At 51.7% G+C, this 18,288-nt stretch overlaps 7 protein-coding genes across 7 annotated transcripts; all 7 read right to left on the minus strand.

Annotated features, from left to right (window-relative positions):
* Positions 1–1,374, minus strand: JN550_000589 (uncharacterized protein; the record flags this gene model as incomplete). Its single annotated transcript, XM_049317579.1, has 1 exon — positions 1–1,374. The coding sequence occupies one exon, from the start codon at positions 1,372–1,374 to the stop codon at positions 1–3; it is 1,374 nt and encodes a 457-aa protein (XP_049177878.1).
* Positions 1,375–1,572: 198 nt separating this feature from the next.
* On the minus strand, positions 1,573–2,234 carry JN550_000590 (uncharacterized protein; the record flags this gene model as incomplete). The annotated part of the gene is made up of 3 exons (XM_049317590.1): positions 1,573–1,739; positions 1,827–2,102; positions 2,174–2,234. 3 exons carry the CDS (start codon positions 2,232–2,234, stop codon positions 1,573–1,575), a joined length of 504 nt encoding a protein of 167 aa, XP_049177879.1.
* An 840-nt stretch (positions 2,235–3,074) lies between these two features.
* On the minus strand, positions 3,075–4,388 carry JN550_000591 (uncharacterized protein; the record flags this gene model as incomplete). Its single annotated transcript, XM_049317600.1, has 3 exons — positions 3,075–3,843; positions 3,897–4,026; positions 4,094–4,388. The coding sequence occupies 3 exons, from the start codon at positions 4,386–4,388 to the stop codon at positions 3,075–3,077; spliced, it is 1,194 nt and encodes a 397-aa protein (XP_049177880.1).
* Positions 4,389–5,680: 1,292 nt separating this feature from the next.
* Positions 5,681–7,547, minus strand: JN550_000592 (uncharacterized protein; the record flags this gene model as incomplete). The annotated part of the gene is made up of 5 exons (XM_049317611.1): positions 5,681–5,871; positions 5,929–6,978; positions 7,030–7,141; positions 7,199–7,429; positions 7,488–7,547. The coding sequence occupies 5 exons, from the start codon at positions 7,545–7,547 to the stop codon at positions 5,681–5,683; spliced, it is 1,644 nt and encodes a 547-aa protein (XP_049177881.1).
* Positions 7,548–8,107: 560 nt separating this feature from the next.
* Positions 8,108–9,214, minus strand: JN550_000593 (uncharacterized protein; the record flags this gene model as incomplete). Its single annotated transcript, XM_049317622.1, has 1 exon — positions 8,108–9,214. The coding sequence occupies one exon, from the start codon at positions 9,212–9,214 to the stop codon at positions 8,108–8,110; it is 1,107 nt and encodes a 368-aa protein (XP_049177882.1).
* An 808-nt stretch (positions 9,215–10,022) lies between these two features.
* JN550_000594 (uncharacterized protein) lies at positions 10,023–11,602 on the minus strand (the record flags this gene model as incomplete). The annotated part of the gene is made up of 2 exons (XM_049317633.1): positions 10,023–11,065; positions 11,128–11,602. The coding sequence occupies 2 exons, from the start codon at positions 11,600–11,602 to the stop codon at positions 10,023–10,025; spliced, it is 1,518 nt and encodes a 505-aa protein (XP_049177883.1).
* Positions 11,603–15,824: 4,222 nt separating this feature from the next.
* On the minus strand, positions 15,825–17,594 carry JN550_000595 (uncharacterized protein; the record flags this gene model as incomplete). Its single annotated transcript, XM_049317644.1, has 4 exons — positions 15,825–16,111; positions 16,184–16,298; positions 16,365–17,161; positions 17,336–17,594. 4 exons carry the CDS (start codon positions 17,592–17,594, stop codon positions 15,825–15,827), a joined length of 1,458 nt encoding a protein of 485 aa, XP_049177884.1.
* Between the last annotated feature and the right edge of the window lie 694 nt (positions 17,595–18,288).

Here is an 18,288-nt window from a genome sequence, read left to right on the forward strand (position 1 = left end):
CTAGGAAGGCTGTAGGAACACCTCGTCAACGTATTTTCCTTCATCCAAAACCGGCTCTGGCTCTTTGCGAGTCCTCTGAATGTACTCAATTGCCTCCACCAGATATGGCACAAAGAGTGACGGGTTCTCGGTGGCGGGGAAATGACCAAGATTCTCCATCTTTTTGAAGCCCGCGCCTTTGATCTTGTCTGCAGTTGCCTTGCTCATTTCGGGGGTCGTACTCCAGTCGTACTCGCCAGTCAGAAAGTAAATCGGGCATTTCTTGACGTCGATTCTCGCAACGCGATCTCGAGCATCGAAACCGCCGAAGTAGAAATCCAAGTCTCCGTGAAAGATTCCATAAGCCTGACCACTGTACATATGCCAGATAAGCTGCTTGTTTGCTTGTGGCGAATGTGGCGCCATCATTCCATAGATCCAGTCTGGATTGTAGAGAGACTGGTTGACAACGGGCGACTTGTCGTTGAACTGACGGTCCATGGTCAGATAGTCGCAACCCTGCAGAGATATAGTCCCTCCGGCACCAACTTCGTCACTGCGAATGGCGACAGCAACGCAAACCTGCCCTGCCATCGAAGCACCGCATATAATGGGCTTATTTAAGTTGAGTCCCTTGACTACTGCAGCGATGGTACCAACGTATGCCTCTTCAGTGTTGGTGTGATTTCCTGGAATATGGTTGCTGCCCGGAAACGAACGTCCATGGGCCGGCAAATCAAATGCAATCATGGTGCAACGCCTCTGCATCTCCGGGTGGTTCATAACACCATGATACTGGCGTGAGTCTGCACCAGCGGTATGGCAGAAGACAATCTGTTGTGGCCCATCGCCAGCGGTCTCGTAGAATATCTTTGTCCGGCCCCATACGGGGCAGTCAAGATAGATGTACCTCCCTACAATGTGATCATCGATTGGGTGGTCATGTGATAAGTCCTGCATCGGCCCATGCAATCCATCGCGGAGCAGTTCCAGTAGACGGGTGGTGAGATGGCTGTATTGTGCGAATTTGACTTGGTTTCCGTGCACACCCACTCCTTCTTGCTTGATATTCATTCCTTGGAGGCCAACAAAGCTAGTGTATGGTGCCATTGGGTTGGCCCGGAAGAACTTCTCCCATTGATCTGGCTTCGCCCGCAGAGTGAAGTCGGCATCATCGGCGGAGCCGGTCCAAACCGACGTTTTTGCCTTGGGTTCTACCCTGACCAGAACGGCGTCATTTCCGTCAAGAGACTGCACTCCCATAGTTACAGGCTCGATGATTGCATTCGTACGAATGAAGGCCTGCCATTGGCGGTCTTGATCCAGAGCTTTGCCTAGCGTTGAAATGGACTTATTCATCGCCTTAGGCAGCGATGACCAGTTTTGTGAAGCCATTGTTGAAGTCCAATGATGAATCTTTCTTGGGTGATGTGAGATCAACTTTTCATGAGGCCGAAGCTGTTTTATTATGTTTTGGCCACTTCCAATTCCCAGTATTTGTGTTTTGCGGGGTACATATGTAGTGCAAGCATGATTGCGTACATGAACTTAGTGATTGGATATGGACACCGAACTCAAACCGGCTTGAACGAGTCATCGGCCACCATCGGCTTCAGAGTTTGGCCTCAAGTGGTTCTCGACCTCTCCAAGTCTCCTGGTGTGCAAGTATGTTCCTAGTTTCCATGCCCTCCACATCAAGATGTAAGCTGAGTCTTGTTGCGCAACTCCAGCATGTACTGATTCCAAGACGTCACGGTCATCTGAATAGGACGACCATGGTTGCCTTGAGGTCTTAATTTATGCTCAATACTCAGAGGTCGTGATTCCGTGCTAGTGACATGCTTTACCGTATTTCTTGAGTCGTAGATAATTATAGGGAAGAGGCGCAAGGAAGCCGGCAGACATAGAGATAACGGCGGCAGCCCAGAATGCAGGAGAATCGAAGGCAACTGTGCCACCAGTGAGGTGGTAATCGACCGCATTCTGTGCCGCCTCCATGGTGAGCATGGATATGAAGCTCATTCCCGCTGCAGTCTTGGCTGCAGCAGACCATGAAAGGCCATCCCGACCCAGCCGAAGTAGAGCTGTCTCGAGTAGCATTGAGGTAGAGAGGCCGCTAGCCACTATACATGGTCAGTATAAGACTAAACTCACGGCTTTGCAGCGGGCAAAATCGCCAGGATTCTTGACTCACTCGCCACGCCCATAATAGTCCCTATACCGAGCTCTGGGTAATAAGCTTGCAGCAGCCACATTGCAGAAAAGTCACCGCTGGTACAGCCCACCAGGCACCTGAAGGTATTGACCGCTGCACGTCGCCATATTGGGGCCGAGGCCCAGAATCGTGCCGAGGCTGGCGAGAGAGGCTGGGGTTTGCTTGCGCAATTCTTGCCTCCGCTACATTTTGCCTCAGAGCTTTTGGCTTCACAAGAATACCATCTCAGTTGTTCCACTACAGCTGTGGGGGATAGCCCGCTGGGACACGGCACCAGGCTGGTTGGGCGCCGTGGTGTCTCAAAGCCACGACGTGGACAAGTCACACATCTTGAGGATTGATGAGTCCATAGCACCGATCTTGCTATGCTTCTCTGAACCAATCGGCGGGCTTGCATTGTGCTGTCGTCTCTCAGGCGATACAACAGGGCTGGATACCTCGTCACGTCGAGTGAGGTTAGTTTATCATTAGGCAGTTTGGAAGCCAAGTACTCTCAATACAGCCTGAATTACCAGGGGCCAGCGCCGGAGAGACTGACGGCGGTTTGAGTGGCTGCCGGATGAGCCAAAATTGAAGTCAGTTGTAGCCAAGAGCGTCGTGGTGGACGCGGCGCGGTAGTTCCAAGTGCACCGTGTCCCAAGCGCCGACGCGAAAAGTGGATCATGTCAATACAACCGTCAGCTCAAGGGTCCGGGCCATCCGGCTGAGCAACGCCGCACATATTGTGTCTGCAACTGTCCACACCTGCCGCATCTTGCTGAGGTCAACCATCGTTGTGTACAATCTCCGTAGATATCTACTGCAATTGAATGGTACTTCTAAGATACGTTCTGAATTCTCTAGCATATAGTGGCCATTATTATCTCAAGCACTTCCCATATCATACGAGCTCTGCCTCAATAACGCCTTCGAGAGCTCTAGGATGGCTTGAAATACTCACGACCTTGAGTCCAACACTACTCAGAAGTTTCTTCCAATGATCTTCTGTCCTCTCAAAACCAGAAGTGCAGTTCATTAATTGTAAGTCCATGGTTGTCATGAGACTCGTCGCCCCTTGGGGAGGCAACACAATCTCATAAATGAGCACCTTTGAGAAGCCTCGTTTCATTACCGCCTTGACCTGCTCAAAGATCCTCACGCAATCGGCGTCTGGCCAGTCATGGGGAACAGCATGAAAGAAGTATGCTCTGGCACCCTCAACCGGCTGAGGGGTGAAGAAGTCGTACGACATCTGTTTGATGCGGCTATCAAGCTTCTCCTTCGCGTGCAATGCGATAACGTCTGGCAGGTCTTGGACGACAAGGGAGTCCGCAGGCATTTCAGGATGCTTCGCCAGTATTCTAGCCGTGTCGAGACCGTGTGCGCCGCCTACATCAACAAAGAAAGGGACCCCTTCCTGAGCCTTTGCCTCCTGAAACAGCTTGTTTGTATCGTAGACCTCTGTCCAGTCCATTTTGTGGTTCCTAAGGGCGGTCATCAGTCCGATGAAACTTCCACCTGCGCCTGGGTTCTTTTGGCAGTAAGCAAAGAAGTCATTCCCAAACAAATCGCAGTAATTGTCGAATTTTGACTTGTCAACAGGTTCTTGGTACTCATGCTTCGCGAGGAATTTAGGTAGGTTGACACCCGTCGGTATGGTATGGTCAAGTCTGGATAGCATGTTAAACCAAAGACATATAATGAAGTCGCCAGATGAACTTACCCACACTGAACAGTCTGGTCAATGTAAGAAACCCTATCTCCCATCGCCAACGAAAATGGCGTAGGTTTCCACATGTCGGCTCCTGTTTCCTCAAGAATATGGAGAGCGGCCATGTGCCTTAACAAACGACCTATTCTATTGTTAGCATCACAAACTGGATTTATTCTGCCGACTGCAAGGGTCATATAACGACTCACGGAGAAGGTTTGGATCAACCTTGGAGTTGGACATCGTCAAAATGCTGTCCAGGCTTTGCGGCGCTCCTTCATCTACCTTGTCGATTTCTGACCATGTGGCCCAGATACCAAGATCTTGGCAGGTTTGCAGGCCAGCTACCAATACTGGTGTTTCGAATGACAATGCCCATGACCGCTCGAAGGGTGTCTGTAGTCTTGAGAGAAGCCTAAAGGCAGCCTGCTTTGCTGCGTAGCGATCAGCGTCAGTGCTGAAAGACTCTGGTTTGATTGCATCAAGAGTAGACACCACGTCCATGTTGGCGAATGACTGTCTGTCTGACTTAGTCAAAGTGAGGAGACAGCTGGAATCGGGTGGCTAAATCACGCAGCTCTCGGGAAAACGAGAGGGCATGAAATTCTGATTCCTGGCGCGCTCCAGCACACGGCTTGGCTTGCGTTACACCTCCATGACAAGTGGGGCAGGGTATTGATGTATTAGTGATGAATTGCCGGCAGGCCGCCATGGGTCTCATTGTCGACTTTCATGCGATCGCAGTCAACAAGCGACACACTGAAACGCTTTCTGCTAATTTCCATCATTACGTACTGCTATGAGAAACGAAGTTTGCATAGATAGAGCCTTCTTCATCGCGACACAGTAGATGCCAGACAGCTCGGATGCGGATTTTTAGACGTGTGAAGTACTGGTGGTACCGTCGTACCATGCAGGGATCATAGCAATGACGGCGATTTTCCCTCTTTAAGCATATTAGAATCGTATGGTCTCATGCAATGATTATTCCCGGTGGTTCTTGGGCCATCTTTACCGGATGAGGCGTGGCGCACCAGGCATCTTGAACTTGACCCTTGCAGATATACCGGCGACACGTTGTGGTACGGCCCGACATTCTGGTAAGCCTATTAGGAACATCTCCTGGCAGCCTCAAATTGGCCAATGGCGGATGTTCCAGTTCAGTGCTGGGCTCCACCATGTTCAGCGCGTTTGCAGGAATGCTCCACTATAGCCTTGTAGCTTGGAAGTACTTTGCATGTGTGGACAGTCTTGCATAACTACATTAGACTCGGAGATCAATCAGAAGCTGGTGGATAGGTTTGCCAGTGGGGGGATCCTTCTCCGCCTTGTGCTCCGTAAGTGTCTCACTCGCTGACCTTTGTCAAGCAAAGGTTCAAGTTGCAGTTCTATAAAATAAATATGCTGGGCCCAAAAGTCGCTACCATATTGGTGACATAATTAGTTGTTGCAAGGCCGTGCGGTTGGAGAACAACCGGCGAGTGGCAAGACGAAGCTAACAGTAACATATGCAAGGGCCAGTATCCATGCCAACAACTCAACAGGGAAGCGTCAAAAGCTCTACCGTTGTCTCTGAGTTTGAGGTGACGTGCCAAGTTCTAACGGCCGAATTAATCCTGTGGATTCACGCTCTCTCGACTTCCAGGTCTCTGTCACTCTGGACGTCACGATGGGCATTGCCACAGATCTGGAACCAAGTTTGATGTAAGAAAGATCGTCGGGTCACACATGCCTGTGTTGAATTGAAATGATCAGAACATCACTCGACGGCTACGAAACGAGAATTCTTCTCCACCCTATAACCCAACCAATGATCTGATAGCATTTGCGATAGGTGGTATTGATGTAAACAAGACAGTTATCGTTCCAAACAAGCCCATAGAGAGACTCGAAAGTGCAGCCGCTCGCGGATCGGTTCGCAATAACATAGCAGTGGCAATTGCCGATGAGTTGGCTCCAAGGGTAACCCCTCTGGTGACGTAGTCGTCTTGTAAGTATTAGGTCAGTTCCAGTATCCAATGTAAAGAACTTTGAGCACACTTACCTTCGGGGATCTTGAGCCATGCCAAGATCTTCTGGCCTATCAGTGCCCCGGTTATCCCGCTTGCTATAGCGATTGCGGCGATCGTGTATGTATCACCCCCAATGTTCACGACCGCGGGAGTAGCCAGAGCTAGGGTTAGACTTCGAGCAGAGAATGCGAGACTCCTCTCAGCTGTTATGCCTATCTCGAAGCAGATGTAAGGATAGGCAAACAGCGAGGCAATGGAAACCAAGATATTTGGTGTAACAATAGCAAAGAAATGCTCCCGAAGCTCTCGGCGATATTGATACATCGGTAGTGCAAGAGCTACGATGCTCGCATCAAGTACGCTGCCAAGAATGTCTCCAGCACCAGGCAACTTGTGTGACCCGTCCCAGAGCTTCGAATATTTTGCTCCAGTGCGGTATTCTGTGAGTGTGGTATAGAGATTCCGGCCCTCTGCGAGACCAAGAACCCATATCCCCAAGACGGTAATCAGAGAAGAGACAAGAACCGGATGCAGGAACTGCTTCCACGATGGAGGCAGTGCAAGTGCGGTATAGTATGTCAAAATACTAAAGGCGAGATGCATTGGCATACCGTACCCAGTTGAATAATAAAGTGGCATACCGATGAAAAGGAAAATAGCAACAAAGGTCAAAGAGTCAACATGGCTTACGACCACTGCAGCCCAAAGTTTTGCTCTTTCAGCAGGCTCTGGCTCCTGTGGAGATATCTGATCTCTGTCCGGAGACCCATTTTCATTGGCTTCGGAGGGGGTAGTCGGTGGCTCTGGCTCATGCAGGCGAATCTGAGAGGTAGCCTGTGAAGCCATAGCAGGCGACAGAGTGGCTAGATCGATAGAAGATCTAGCTGTCATTGCTGTAGCTGACTCATCTGTCTGATTCCCAGGAAGGTCACCATCTGCTATGTCGGTCATAGGAATCTCGTCGCCTTCGGGGCCAAGTTCTTCGGCACGCTCTATCATTGCGCGTTTGGATGTTCCGAGTATTGCTTGAAGCCCACGAGTCATGTACGCGGTGAACACCATCATCACAATGAATCCGATCACTGGAAAAAATCAGCCTCCTAATGATGTCCTGTAGCATTGTTGGGGCTCACCAAACACTGCAATGATCTTGAGCACCTCGATCACGCCTATCGGCGGACTCAAGGGCAATAACACGAAAGAAGGTGTAAAGCACATGCTGATCCAGCGCAAAGACCAGCCTGCCTAGAGAGCCATATTAGCTACGTCACTTGTACATGATTGGTAGATGTTTGATCTCACTGGGATGTCAATATATGCAACCAACCTGCGCGTACGATGCTCGCCAAGGACTCGCTCTGATAAAAGCAGGGCCAGGAATAGAATGATCAAGCAGGCAACCGATGCCGGAAATGATATGTTACCCAGATCAAAGATCTTCTCTATGCCAAAGCATACTGCCAATATCATCATGATTCCCGTAGGGACTACCAGCCACGACTGAATGCTCTGGCGCCATGAGTTCCTGGCCACCTACTGAGAGTCAGTTATTTGCGCTTACAGGTTCAAGCTTATCGATTCCATGGCGTACAAGTCTTAGAGCTGTAGAAAAGTCATCCGCGTAGATTCTCAAAGCAGCCGGATCAGGCATTATTTACAGATTTGTGTTGTATCATATGGTTGATGGAAGCACGTCTGGTGGTGACTCGAGAGACTAAATGGACCGAGGTGCCGCTAAAATCGCGCCGACTTCGGGCCCGTTGGGACGCCTGGGGAGAACGTCTAGTGCCCGCCAGCCCGGATAGACCACGGAATGCATAACCACAATAGCTGACGACGATGCGTTCGGTATGTGGGATTGGGTTAAAATGAGCTCAATGCCTATTGCCATCTGGGTGCGACTCGATAGAACAACCTCGAGGCAATCGCATCTATGATGTCTTGGTGTACGCATCGACCCTCCGGCACGATCTGCCGCAAGGACCCTCCATTCCAGCCAATAACTAGCCTCCCGACCGCTCAAAACTGCCAAACGCAATCCGCGGAGAAGGATGTGAATCAGAATGCATCGTCAGTGATATCGATGGCTTGCGCATGCCATTAGCGGCCATCAACAATCACCCGTCGAACTCCCAAAGAATGAAATCGCCGGCTTGCCCCCAACCACATGTCCTTCGAGCCGATGCACCTCTGCGGTTGACGCTTAGAGCCTCACTCGGCCTTTTTCTTTCTGTCCATGAGGTCGCGGCAAATGAGGACCTTGAACTTGGTCTTCGCATAGCATTTGCGCTCATGCTCAGTTATGTTGGGGTTGCCCTCGGCCCTCCAATGTGTTTGAAGCTCTTTCATCTCGACCCACAACTTGTGGTGGACGTTCAATTTACCAGTGATCTGCTCGTCAACCTCGTAGTACATTCGCTCCGAGTCTCTCCAGATGACTCGCTTGCGTTTCTCGGCCTTGGCTAATGACTGCATCAGAAGCGGTTGCGTGGGAAGAGTCCATGCTTGAAACGTACCTCGAAACTCAGCAAGAGCCTCCTCGATGGTCTGTGTAGCAGGCTTCTTCTTAGCAACCTCTGCACCAGGTACTTTGCCTGTGCCAGCTTCCTCACCAGCTTCCTCGTCAGCTTTTCGCTTGGTACCCCTACCGCTGGGTGACTTTCCCTTGTAGGCGATCTTCTTCTCGTCGATATCTTTGCCACATAGCCGGAAAATGAAACTGAAGGTTCGGATGTTTGGGAACATGCGGAGGAACCGGACCAAAGATACGGGGCAGTGCTCAAGCTTTTCGTGCTTCTTCCGAGAGTAGCGACAGCGACATTTGAAGGCCTTGCCAAAGTCCCATTTGCCGGTCTGAGTTTTCTTGTAGTTTAATGCGATATTCTGCAGCCCTCGGAACATCTCTTGATTTTCCCCCATGTCGAGCAAGACAGGGTTGAAGGTGCCACCTGTAAGGGTGAATATGACGAGATCCTCCTTCTTGTGGACCTTTCCTCTGCTTTCCGTCGTGTCAGTGTCATTCCTCGTCTTGCGGAACGGGACGGTCCACAGCGAGTCCTTATCCTTTGCTCCCTCTTCCCAGAGAAAATACATTGCGCGGGCAACCCGATCGGTCTGGTAGATACTCCAGCGATGGGCCCACATAGAAGGGTCTTTTCCAAGCCTATTCTTCTGCTCAACTTGCAAGACCTGGTACATAGCTGCCGGGTCCTGGGACTTGAGCTTGAAGTGGTGAACTCCCTTCTGCGAGAGCACGTGCTCCCAGATATTGAGCTTCAGCTCGGCGGGGAGGGCATTGTAGGTCACTGGATTCTCCATGCTGAAATTTCGCTGGGATCAGATCCTTGGATTGACGTGACTCTTGAGTGTAGATTGGGCTGAAGTGCGGTGGTTGACTCTTGGTGCAGCCCACGAGCTTGGTGGTGAAGTATGATGTGAGAGCAGATTGAGACAATGAGAAGTTTGGGGTGACAGGTGTGAGTCCCAGCAGAATTGGTAAGTGGCCGTTCTTCGTGAAGGGTTGCATTCGGTAAGAGCGTCGATGTGAGGTGAATTAAGGATCATTAGAACGTTCTTAAGTGAGTGCGGGAAGGTTTTCACAGTGACTGCCTTGGATGGTAGAGGGCCTGGGTACGAAGTCCATAACCTCAGTCAATAATAGGTAATTAGGAAGGAGCCCAGAAGGCTCTCGTGCCCATCGTCTGAATTATTCACGAGAACTGACTTCCTCAGGCAGAAAAGAATTCGCCGTCACAGAGGACTCTTTTAAGGGCACTGTTGGAGGTCTAGGTTTACCTCAGGCTTCCTCTGGTAGCTTGGGCGCAACACCATGCTGTGTCGCATGTTAGCGGCTATTGGTATTGAATCGGCAGCCTGCAACTTGCAGTGCGAGGAGGGGAATCAAATCATGAAGTGCTTGCATTTCGAAACTTCAAGGTCATGACAGGAAAGGATAAAGGTTGTCACGCAGGAAAGCACATATGAAGACATTCACACTCACCAGAGATATAGTGGATGAAAGCCATGGTACATTATCAGCAGATGGTTTGCTGCATCACATTAAAGAAGCACCATCAATGTTCGACAGTGCAAAGTTTTAGCTGGCGCAAGTTGCAAGCCGCAGATTTCAATGGGCCATGAAAATCTCGTTCATCTCCTCATCTTCGCTACTTTCACTCCCAATCAAATCACCGGTCTCATCATAGTACGGATGGGCAAGAATGCCCGAATCGTACCGTACCACCCATTTTGGCCTTTTCTCTGTGTGCAGATATGGAGGCATGTATCTAATGCGCTTTGCAGTCAACAGCCTAAGGCGCAAGGGAGAAGTTCGACGAGGCGAGGGTGCAGAAATCGACGTTTGGGGGGCGTCAGGAGAAATTGTCCCATAGCTACTGAGGTGTCGATTTTGCCGCATCTCGACGCGCTTCCCAATCTCTTGGACAAAGTTGTCAACAAACGCTCGCAGCGGCCGACTCGCATCTGGCCCATGTCCTCCAATCAACATGACGATGGCGACATCTTGTAGCCGCAAATCCAATTTCAATGTTTCTTGGCGGTTTGCGCAGTTCGCCACACAGTCCACGATGTTGACTTCGGATAAAAGGCTATCTAGTCTGCTCGTAGTCATTGCTGTGGCAGCGAAGTCTTCAATGCGTAATGTGGTAAGAGATGGTGGTGGCTGTTCAAGCCTGTATCTGTAGGTGTTGCGCAATCCCAGGTGCGTAAGGCAGGCAAAGGTTGACAAATCAAGATGAGCAATCTGAAGATCGTTGACACTTGGGCCGAAAATATTAAGCACTCGTAGGTTGTCAGATTGCTGGGAGATAGCGCGGAGCATTCCGTCCAGGTTATCCAAAGGATGTCTGTAGTCGCCTGTTCCCACATTGAATCTGTGACGGTAGACTTCATGGAGAGTCAAGCTACGAAGAGACTTGGGCAACGACAGAATGCGTTCCAGTGCTTCCGTTGTTACGAGGCTCTCAGTAAATGTCAATTCTTCAAGGTTTGTCCGATATGCGAAGGGTTGCAAGGCCTGGTCATTTTCCGAGGCCTTTATCTTTACGCAAGAGATCTCCAATTTCTTCAAGCTTGGGAGTAAAAAGATAGGACACGACGGCGTGGTGGTCCAGAAGCGGGCATTCAAGCCTCCTGTCCAGTGTAGTGTTACTTGGATTGTGTCAGCCAAAAAGGAAGAAAAAGTATACAGTGCCAGATCCAGGGGGTCTTACATGACTTCAAGTTGTTCAAAGGTTTGGACAAGGTTCCGTCCTCAGGGCCAGGAGTGAGTATTGACGCCCGCTCAAAAGCATGCAGGTAATGCTTCATATCGGCAATCCATATGCCTTCATCCTTTCTGCCCACATATGAGTGAGCGTTGCAGAAGGGGCTCTCAGAGACAAATGATCGCAAGTTGGGGAATTCGCAGAGATCCATAGGTTCTGTGCTGAGGAAATCATAGGCCTGCGTCGAATAGCGGAGCTCCACATCACGGACATGATTGTATCGCTGTGAGTCCTTGTTGAGAGAGTCCACGAGCTTCTTGAAAGATTCGCGTCTGGTGAAAAGGAAGCGAGAATACAAGCAGACCTCGGCAATCTGCTGAAAGTTGCTACAAGTGCATGCAAGAGACTGCAATGTTTGAGCATCGGGGATTTGCTCGAAGATCTGCAGGATCAGCTCACTTGGTAGGGCGGTGAGTAACATCTCCGCAGTCTATAATGAGAACAATCGTGCTAAACTGGGGTTCAGGGTGGTTCGTTGCGACCTTGTATGTAGCCTTGTGGTGGTGGCACGACAGGACGTGGCTTGCGCTAACGGCATGAGGCGGAATGACGTTGAAATCGCGGGGCCGAAAGTTAGATGACGGCCAGCTGCAAGCCAGCTGCGCGCTATACAGACATAGTCAGCCAGTGGCTACATAGCACCGTCCATCCGATGCGGATTGCTTTGACTGTCGAACATTTGCCTTTATAGACTCTGTCTTCAGAATTTACACCCTCTTGGGAAGCTAGACGCAATATTGGGTCTCCGAGCAGTGCTGTGCTTTACCAGACTGTTCAGGCACCGAGTCCAACTCAGAACCAGCCGTTTGAGCACCTGGTCACTTTGATGACGACAGGTACGAAGCTCTCTCGCTCAAAGACGAGCATCAGAGAGTTTGCTAAGGATTAATGGTAGCCACGAACACATGATCAATTCAGAGCGAGAGTTCGTCAAAGGCATGTCCACACGAACGAGGGAATATTATGAATTGGAAGTTGGATCGGAATGTAATGGCCCAAGAGAAAATACTACTCTGTTCAATTGCAGGCGACAGGTTCCCTGAGAGAATCCTTGAATTGCGGAACGTGCGGAACATGCCACGCTGATATCGGCTTAGATTTCCATCGGTTACGTTTTTGTTGTCGCAAGATGAAAATAATCACGGCTTCAGTTAATTCACTTGATTCATTCACCCCAGAAGACATCGAGGGGTGGTAAGGCGAAAAATCAGAGAAGCCATGGTGCTCTGACATACAATCCATATGTGGGCTCTGAGGGGGCAGGATGAGTTAGTCACCTAGGGTCACAACCACGATTTTAGAAAGGTGATGGCGCTTCATGATGCGTATATCACCACGCATGGTTTCAAGCTAGGACTTCTCTGTCGTATTCAAAACCGATTCTCTGGGTGGGACTGGAAACTGTTCGAACTGCGCTCTTCTATCTTGAGAGCGGCCCTCTTAGTCAATGGAAGCTGGTGACAAATCTTTGGTGAAAGGATTTGGAAAGGATTTGATGCGGTAGTCGTCGGAATGCAAACCTGGTTGCGACTGTCTAAACCTGACTCCATAAAGTTTTGTAACAGTCCCATGGGTACGGCGGATGATCCTTCCGCGGAGGACGAACAGCCATAGGGTCGGATCGCTTGGCAAAACCACACCCACTGCGGCACAGGCGTAGTTTAGTGCGAATCCCGGACCTCGCTACATCCTCACCACTGGATTCGTAGGCTGTGCCTTGAAGCTGCACAGAGCTGATCCCAGGAACCAGGGAAGAGGATCCTTTGCTACCGGAGTGTGCTGCACTTATCATGGAAGCGTTGTGCACTCTCACGATTGCTTCATGGTGATTGGTAGAGAGTATAACCCCGGTCTTAAGCGCGCGAACCGACGGTTGATGTGATTCGCACCCGGCAAGTTGGTAACCCCGGACCTGAATTATGTCAGCGATATCCCTAAACAACAATTCGCTCCCAAGTGACTGCTCGGGTGGGGTTACCAACGATAGGCGCGGAGGGCATGCATCATCCAAGCCTACCCCTGAGTGATGAGGTGGGTCCACTACGTCTGCGCCCCATCTCAGCCCCCCAATGTTCACGATGGCCATAGCAAACAACCAGCTTTACCGCACGATAATAGTTCACTTCTCAAGAACTGTCCAGACTACAAGCGTTGGATAACACTCGCAGATACGAGCAATATATCCCACCAATTAGGGTCTTTCCGACACCCAGTGGAAATGTTGCCCTTTGTTTAACATTTCTTGTGGAAAATGTCAAGCTTCTATGAGTTTGCACGAATCAAGTACGCACTATAACTATTGTAAGAAGATGGAGAACCGGTATTCAATTAACCTTGCTCTAAACTGTATCTCGACGTTGAATGAAGCATGGGTTCACTTGCTCGCTTGAAAGACTTTTCTTGGAGGATTTCTTGTCTTAGCTTGCGGCCCAGCAGCTGTCATGTCGGGCATGCTTTCGTGGGAGCATGAAAACCAGGAACATTGAGGATTACAGACAGTGCACCCTAGAGCCTTCCCAGTGGAACCAAACCCCTGTGGCCTCATTGCATCGACGTGAATATGATTGGCTCTTAACCGCTCTCGTCCTCCTCCCAGATGTGTTTGATAGTACCTGGTTCATCAAGTTGTTTGCTTAGAAATGTCATTTTCACAAGCATTAATCTGACATTTTCATCAAAGCTGGAGGTTTGCTTCGCCACCCCCATTGGTTACCTATTGTAACATCCAGTTGCCGCAGCACCACCCGCACCATGCGTCTAGTATTACTAGCTGCCCCCGCCTAAGAGAGAACCTCTGCCGAGTGCGAGGGCGCAAGCGAGCCTGCCATGGGGGATCTGATCATTCCGAGATTTGGCTAGCGCTTTACAGTATCATGTGTACCCATTTTCTACACGTGACGCACTCAAGACCATGTTGTAGCTACTCGAGTGTGGCCAAGAAACTAATACGCGTGGTGTGTTCATACAAATCGGTCGTATTAGGTATATATGAGGCAAGCCTCTCAAGCCATCAACCACTCACACCGATGTCAGATACTCCACAGCCCCTAGTAGCAGCCACTGCAGGCACATTTCATGCAAGGCGCTATCACGGCACATCATTATAAGCCATTGTGCCGCTAGTGCGAAGTTCCAGAGGTTCTTGGCTTCAGCGGAATATAATCCCAGCTTATTGTGCCGCGAGAATACACCTGAATTATGGGACGACACTGGACCTTCACCGAACTATCTCCTCTCTATCTCCTCGGTACCAGAATGGAAGTACTTGCGCTGTGCCCGTTGCCTGGGCTGCTCCATCGTATTGGCAAATTCAAGTATAAAAGCAGCATCTGTCAAGCTATATTTTCCACACGAACAAGTCACCAGCACTCAGATTCACACACCTACAGTCCTACATCCAGCGCTTTCAAGACCTTTCAGGGCACGATTCTCTACAACGTTGCCATTTCAAGTTTGCAAGTAACGCCATCGACCTAGCAAATATGCAGTCTTCACTTTTTGCCGCCGTTCTCGCCACTCTTGTCATGAGCTACCATGGTCTCTTCGCTACAGCCCTTCCGACAACACCATCCCCTGAACAAATCAGGCGTGGCCTCTCGACCACCGACGGCGGATGCAAATTAGCCGCTGACGCCCCAACTGAGGATGCATGCTGGGGGTAAATAGACGATCGAAAGCCGTTGTGGCAATCTAGAATGGCGGATCTGGTTCACACTAGTTTCTCGGCAAGGGAGCCAGAGTCTTGATCGTGGCTTGAGGGTCAGGTGTTGAATGCATGATGCAGGGTTGTACGAGTCTGGCAGAAGATAATGGCAAATGCCGCGTTCGGCTGTAGGACTGGTAGGGCTGAAGGCTTGGGTCAGGGGTAGTGGGATGCGTCTATGTGCCGCCAATAAAGCGCCTCTTTGTGTTACACGCGCGACAGGATAGTTATGGCACATAATAATCTTCAGTGGCGCGAGCGGCCCCCAATACAATCTCACCATCTTCCTTCCACTCCGCAATTCGAGGCCGTGTTGACTCCGACTGCCGCTGTGCCGCACAAGGATAGCGATCCGTCCGGTCCCTTATACAAGGGCGAATGACTCGTCCGCTCATCCTCTGGATAGAATGGTGGCGCAAGGCACGAGTTTCATTCGTCATCTTTGACGCCATAACTACGCCGCATGCAGCTGTGAATGATTTCCCACAAGCGTTGATAAGTTTCACGACATCAGCCGAAGCGACTTAAGGCACAGTCATTGATTGATATGAGTAAGGCAGACAGGTCACAAGGCATACAGGCGTTCCGCAATTCATGCATCGAAGTGACCTCTCATAGAGCAGGAGAGGAAGCTCCTCGGTGACTGCAGCCATTAGAGCAAATACCAGTATTAAGTCTACCAATCACACTAGAAGTTGCGCCGTTGTTGATACGAACCATGACCTAGACCGGCTGATCTTAATCGATGACCTGGTAGAGCGAATAGGACAGGGAAGGTGAGAAGCCACAGTGTAAAGTGATAACTTGCAAGCGGCTTAACAGGCTCACAATTCTGGATCTTTAGTGGGATCTAACATGCATCAACGTTCACCCAGGCTCTGCTTTTATCGATTACGTATCTCTACGTAGCGTCTCTAATGCAGAGTGCTGCTCCCCACCCCTATTCTTCGGGCGGGTACACCACAATGCGGTCCAGATCGGCGCCCTTGAAGTCGAAGCCGTTCGACAGACCGCCGACGGTGATGGTGTTGTTGGCGCCCTCCTTCAGGGTCAGCTGCAGCGGCGTGGACAGGAGGATGCCCTTGTGGGTGTCGCGCTGGAATAGCGTCTCGACGTGCTCCGCGTCGCCGTTGACGATAACGCTGCTGATGCGCCGCAGCTGCCATGAACCCCCGATGCGGTCCGGGCTGCCGCCCGGCTGATCGCCGAAGCCCATGTCGTCCGTGTCTGGGGGAGAGAGAGAGCGGATGTGAGTTTTCACGAGGAACACAGCATGGGGATCAGGACACTGAGACTTACTCTGGTAGTAGAACGAGACCCACTGCGGCTTTCCAGTGCCTTCGATCCCGGAGAACGTCACGGTGCTGTCATTGCCGTAGATACCGGTAAGGATCACGCCGTCACTTGCGAAGTTCTGATGACAAAGTGTGAGGCCCTTTTCCTCTCATCTCCACTAGGAACGGAAAGGGGGAGGACTCACTGCTTCCTGCTTATACGCATCCCCGGCAGTTTCCGCATCCTTGCCGTAGTACGTCTGACCCTCGACCGCCGTGTACTCGCCGGTCTTGACGTCGAGATCGTACACATCGTGCCACTCCAGGCGCAGGTCGCCCCGCTCGTCGTCGATGGCCATGGGCAGCCAGATGTAGCGGCTCTCCCAGAGCGAGTTGGAGTCCCACTGGTCGCCGATGTACAGGTGCGTGGTGGCGCTCGACCCGCGGACGGTGAGCGTGTTGCCGCTCTGGCTGCTGAAGGTGCGCGTGTTGAGCGGGGCCACGATCCACGGCTGGCTCCAGGGCCCCGCGAGGCTGTCGGCGCGGAAGGCCACGACGTTGTTGGGCCGGTAGCCCGTCTTGTGGCTCATGAGGGCGTAGTAGCTGCGCTCCGTCTGCACGATAGCCGGCGCCTCCAGGTCGTACTTGGGGAACCGGTGCACCACGGCCTCGAGCTGCGCCGCGTCCTCGTCGTACCGGCTGAGGTAGACGTCGCGGCCCTGCGCGCTGTCGCCGTTGCTGTACAGCGCGTACGACCGCCCGTCCTTGTAGTCGGTGAACAGCCCGAAGTCCTGGCTCCAGTTGCCCAGCGGCGACGTCGCGTTGGCGAACGTGTACGGCCCCTGGATCGTCGGCGATGTCGCGTAGCCCTGCAGCAGCAGGCCGTACGACGAGTTATCCGCGTGCCAGTGCATGTGGTACTCATTGGAGATACTGCTGTAGACCACCTTGGGTCTCTGGATGATGTGGGATGGGGCGATGTATGGGTGACCCTCTATAGGTGCTATCATCGAGTATTAGTCCAACTCCTTAGAAAGCTTCCTGTGATCTCCGTTCTTTCCCTCCCTCCCCATACTATTGCCCAGCACGCTCAACTCTAGGCCTAGCATGTGCACCCTACAACGCGACTGAGTCCTCCAAGTCCATCACTACACCCAGATTCAAGTCAAAGACTCACCAAGCGCCAGCCCATGGCTCTCCCACGTCGCCAGGTCCTCCGAGCTGTAGACCGAGACACCGCCGCCTTCGGTCTGGCCCTCGACCTTGTACTCGCCAAAGAGCCAGTACTTCCCGGAGGCCTCGTCGAAGCCCACGCTGCCGGCGTGCGCATTCACCAGCTCGCCGTCCGTGTCGCGCCACCGGCCGCCGGGCACGATGTACTTGCCGGCGGCAGCCGAGGCCGCCAGGAGGAGGCCCCAAGCGTGTTGACCGCGCATGTTGGGCTAAGGTGCGAGCGAGGGAGGGGACGCTCGGTGGGCTATTGGATTACGATTAGGTCCAAAGACTGGTAGTATATCCGCCGCACACGATGACTTGTCGTCAGTCGCGTCTCCTTGTTCCGCGCGAGAGGAGCCTTAGGCGTGTGCGCTTGCGACATTGGAAACCCGGCCATATTAATACCATGCCGCCACCGCCAAAACGCACGGAATATGAGGTCATCCTGTGTATATTGGGCCTGTCCAACGGGACGCGATGCCGCCAAGGCCCTCGCTCCCGGATTGGCAATGGCATTCGTGAGAAGTTTACCCCGAACCCAGCATGCTCCGCATGGGTGTCACGGAGTTTCTCCGCATTGGCGACCCTTGGGCCCTCCGGGGTGTACCATCAACACCAGCCATCTGAAGGACCGTGTATTGCCCGTCACCTGCCTGTCTGCCAGTAATGCGGGGTACTTCCTCTTGGGAGCTTGGAGACGAGTCTCTATCCGGCCCATCGGGTACGGAGATGGCCTGCATGTGGTTCGCATTCTTCCGGAATACCCTGCCATGGAGGCGTTGTCCTGCTGCTTGCAGCGCTGGTGCATTAGCGCAGGTTGGAGATCGAGGTAGCAATCATGCAGCACTTATTGCCTTCGTTTGGCGCGTAGCAACGGCTAACAACGCTCAACTCTGAGTTGCACGTGCCAAATGA

This window comes from Neoarthrinium moseri, assembly GCF_022829205.1.
Source record: "Neoarthrinium moseri strain CBS 164.80 chromosome Unknown scaffold1_Wmoseri_CBS_16480, whole genome shotgun sequence".
NCBI classification, from domain to species: domain Eukaryota; kingdom Fungi; phylum Ascomycota; class Sordariomycetes; order Amphisphaeriales; family Apiosporaceae; genus Neoarthrinium; species Neoarthrinium moseri.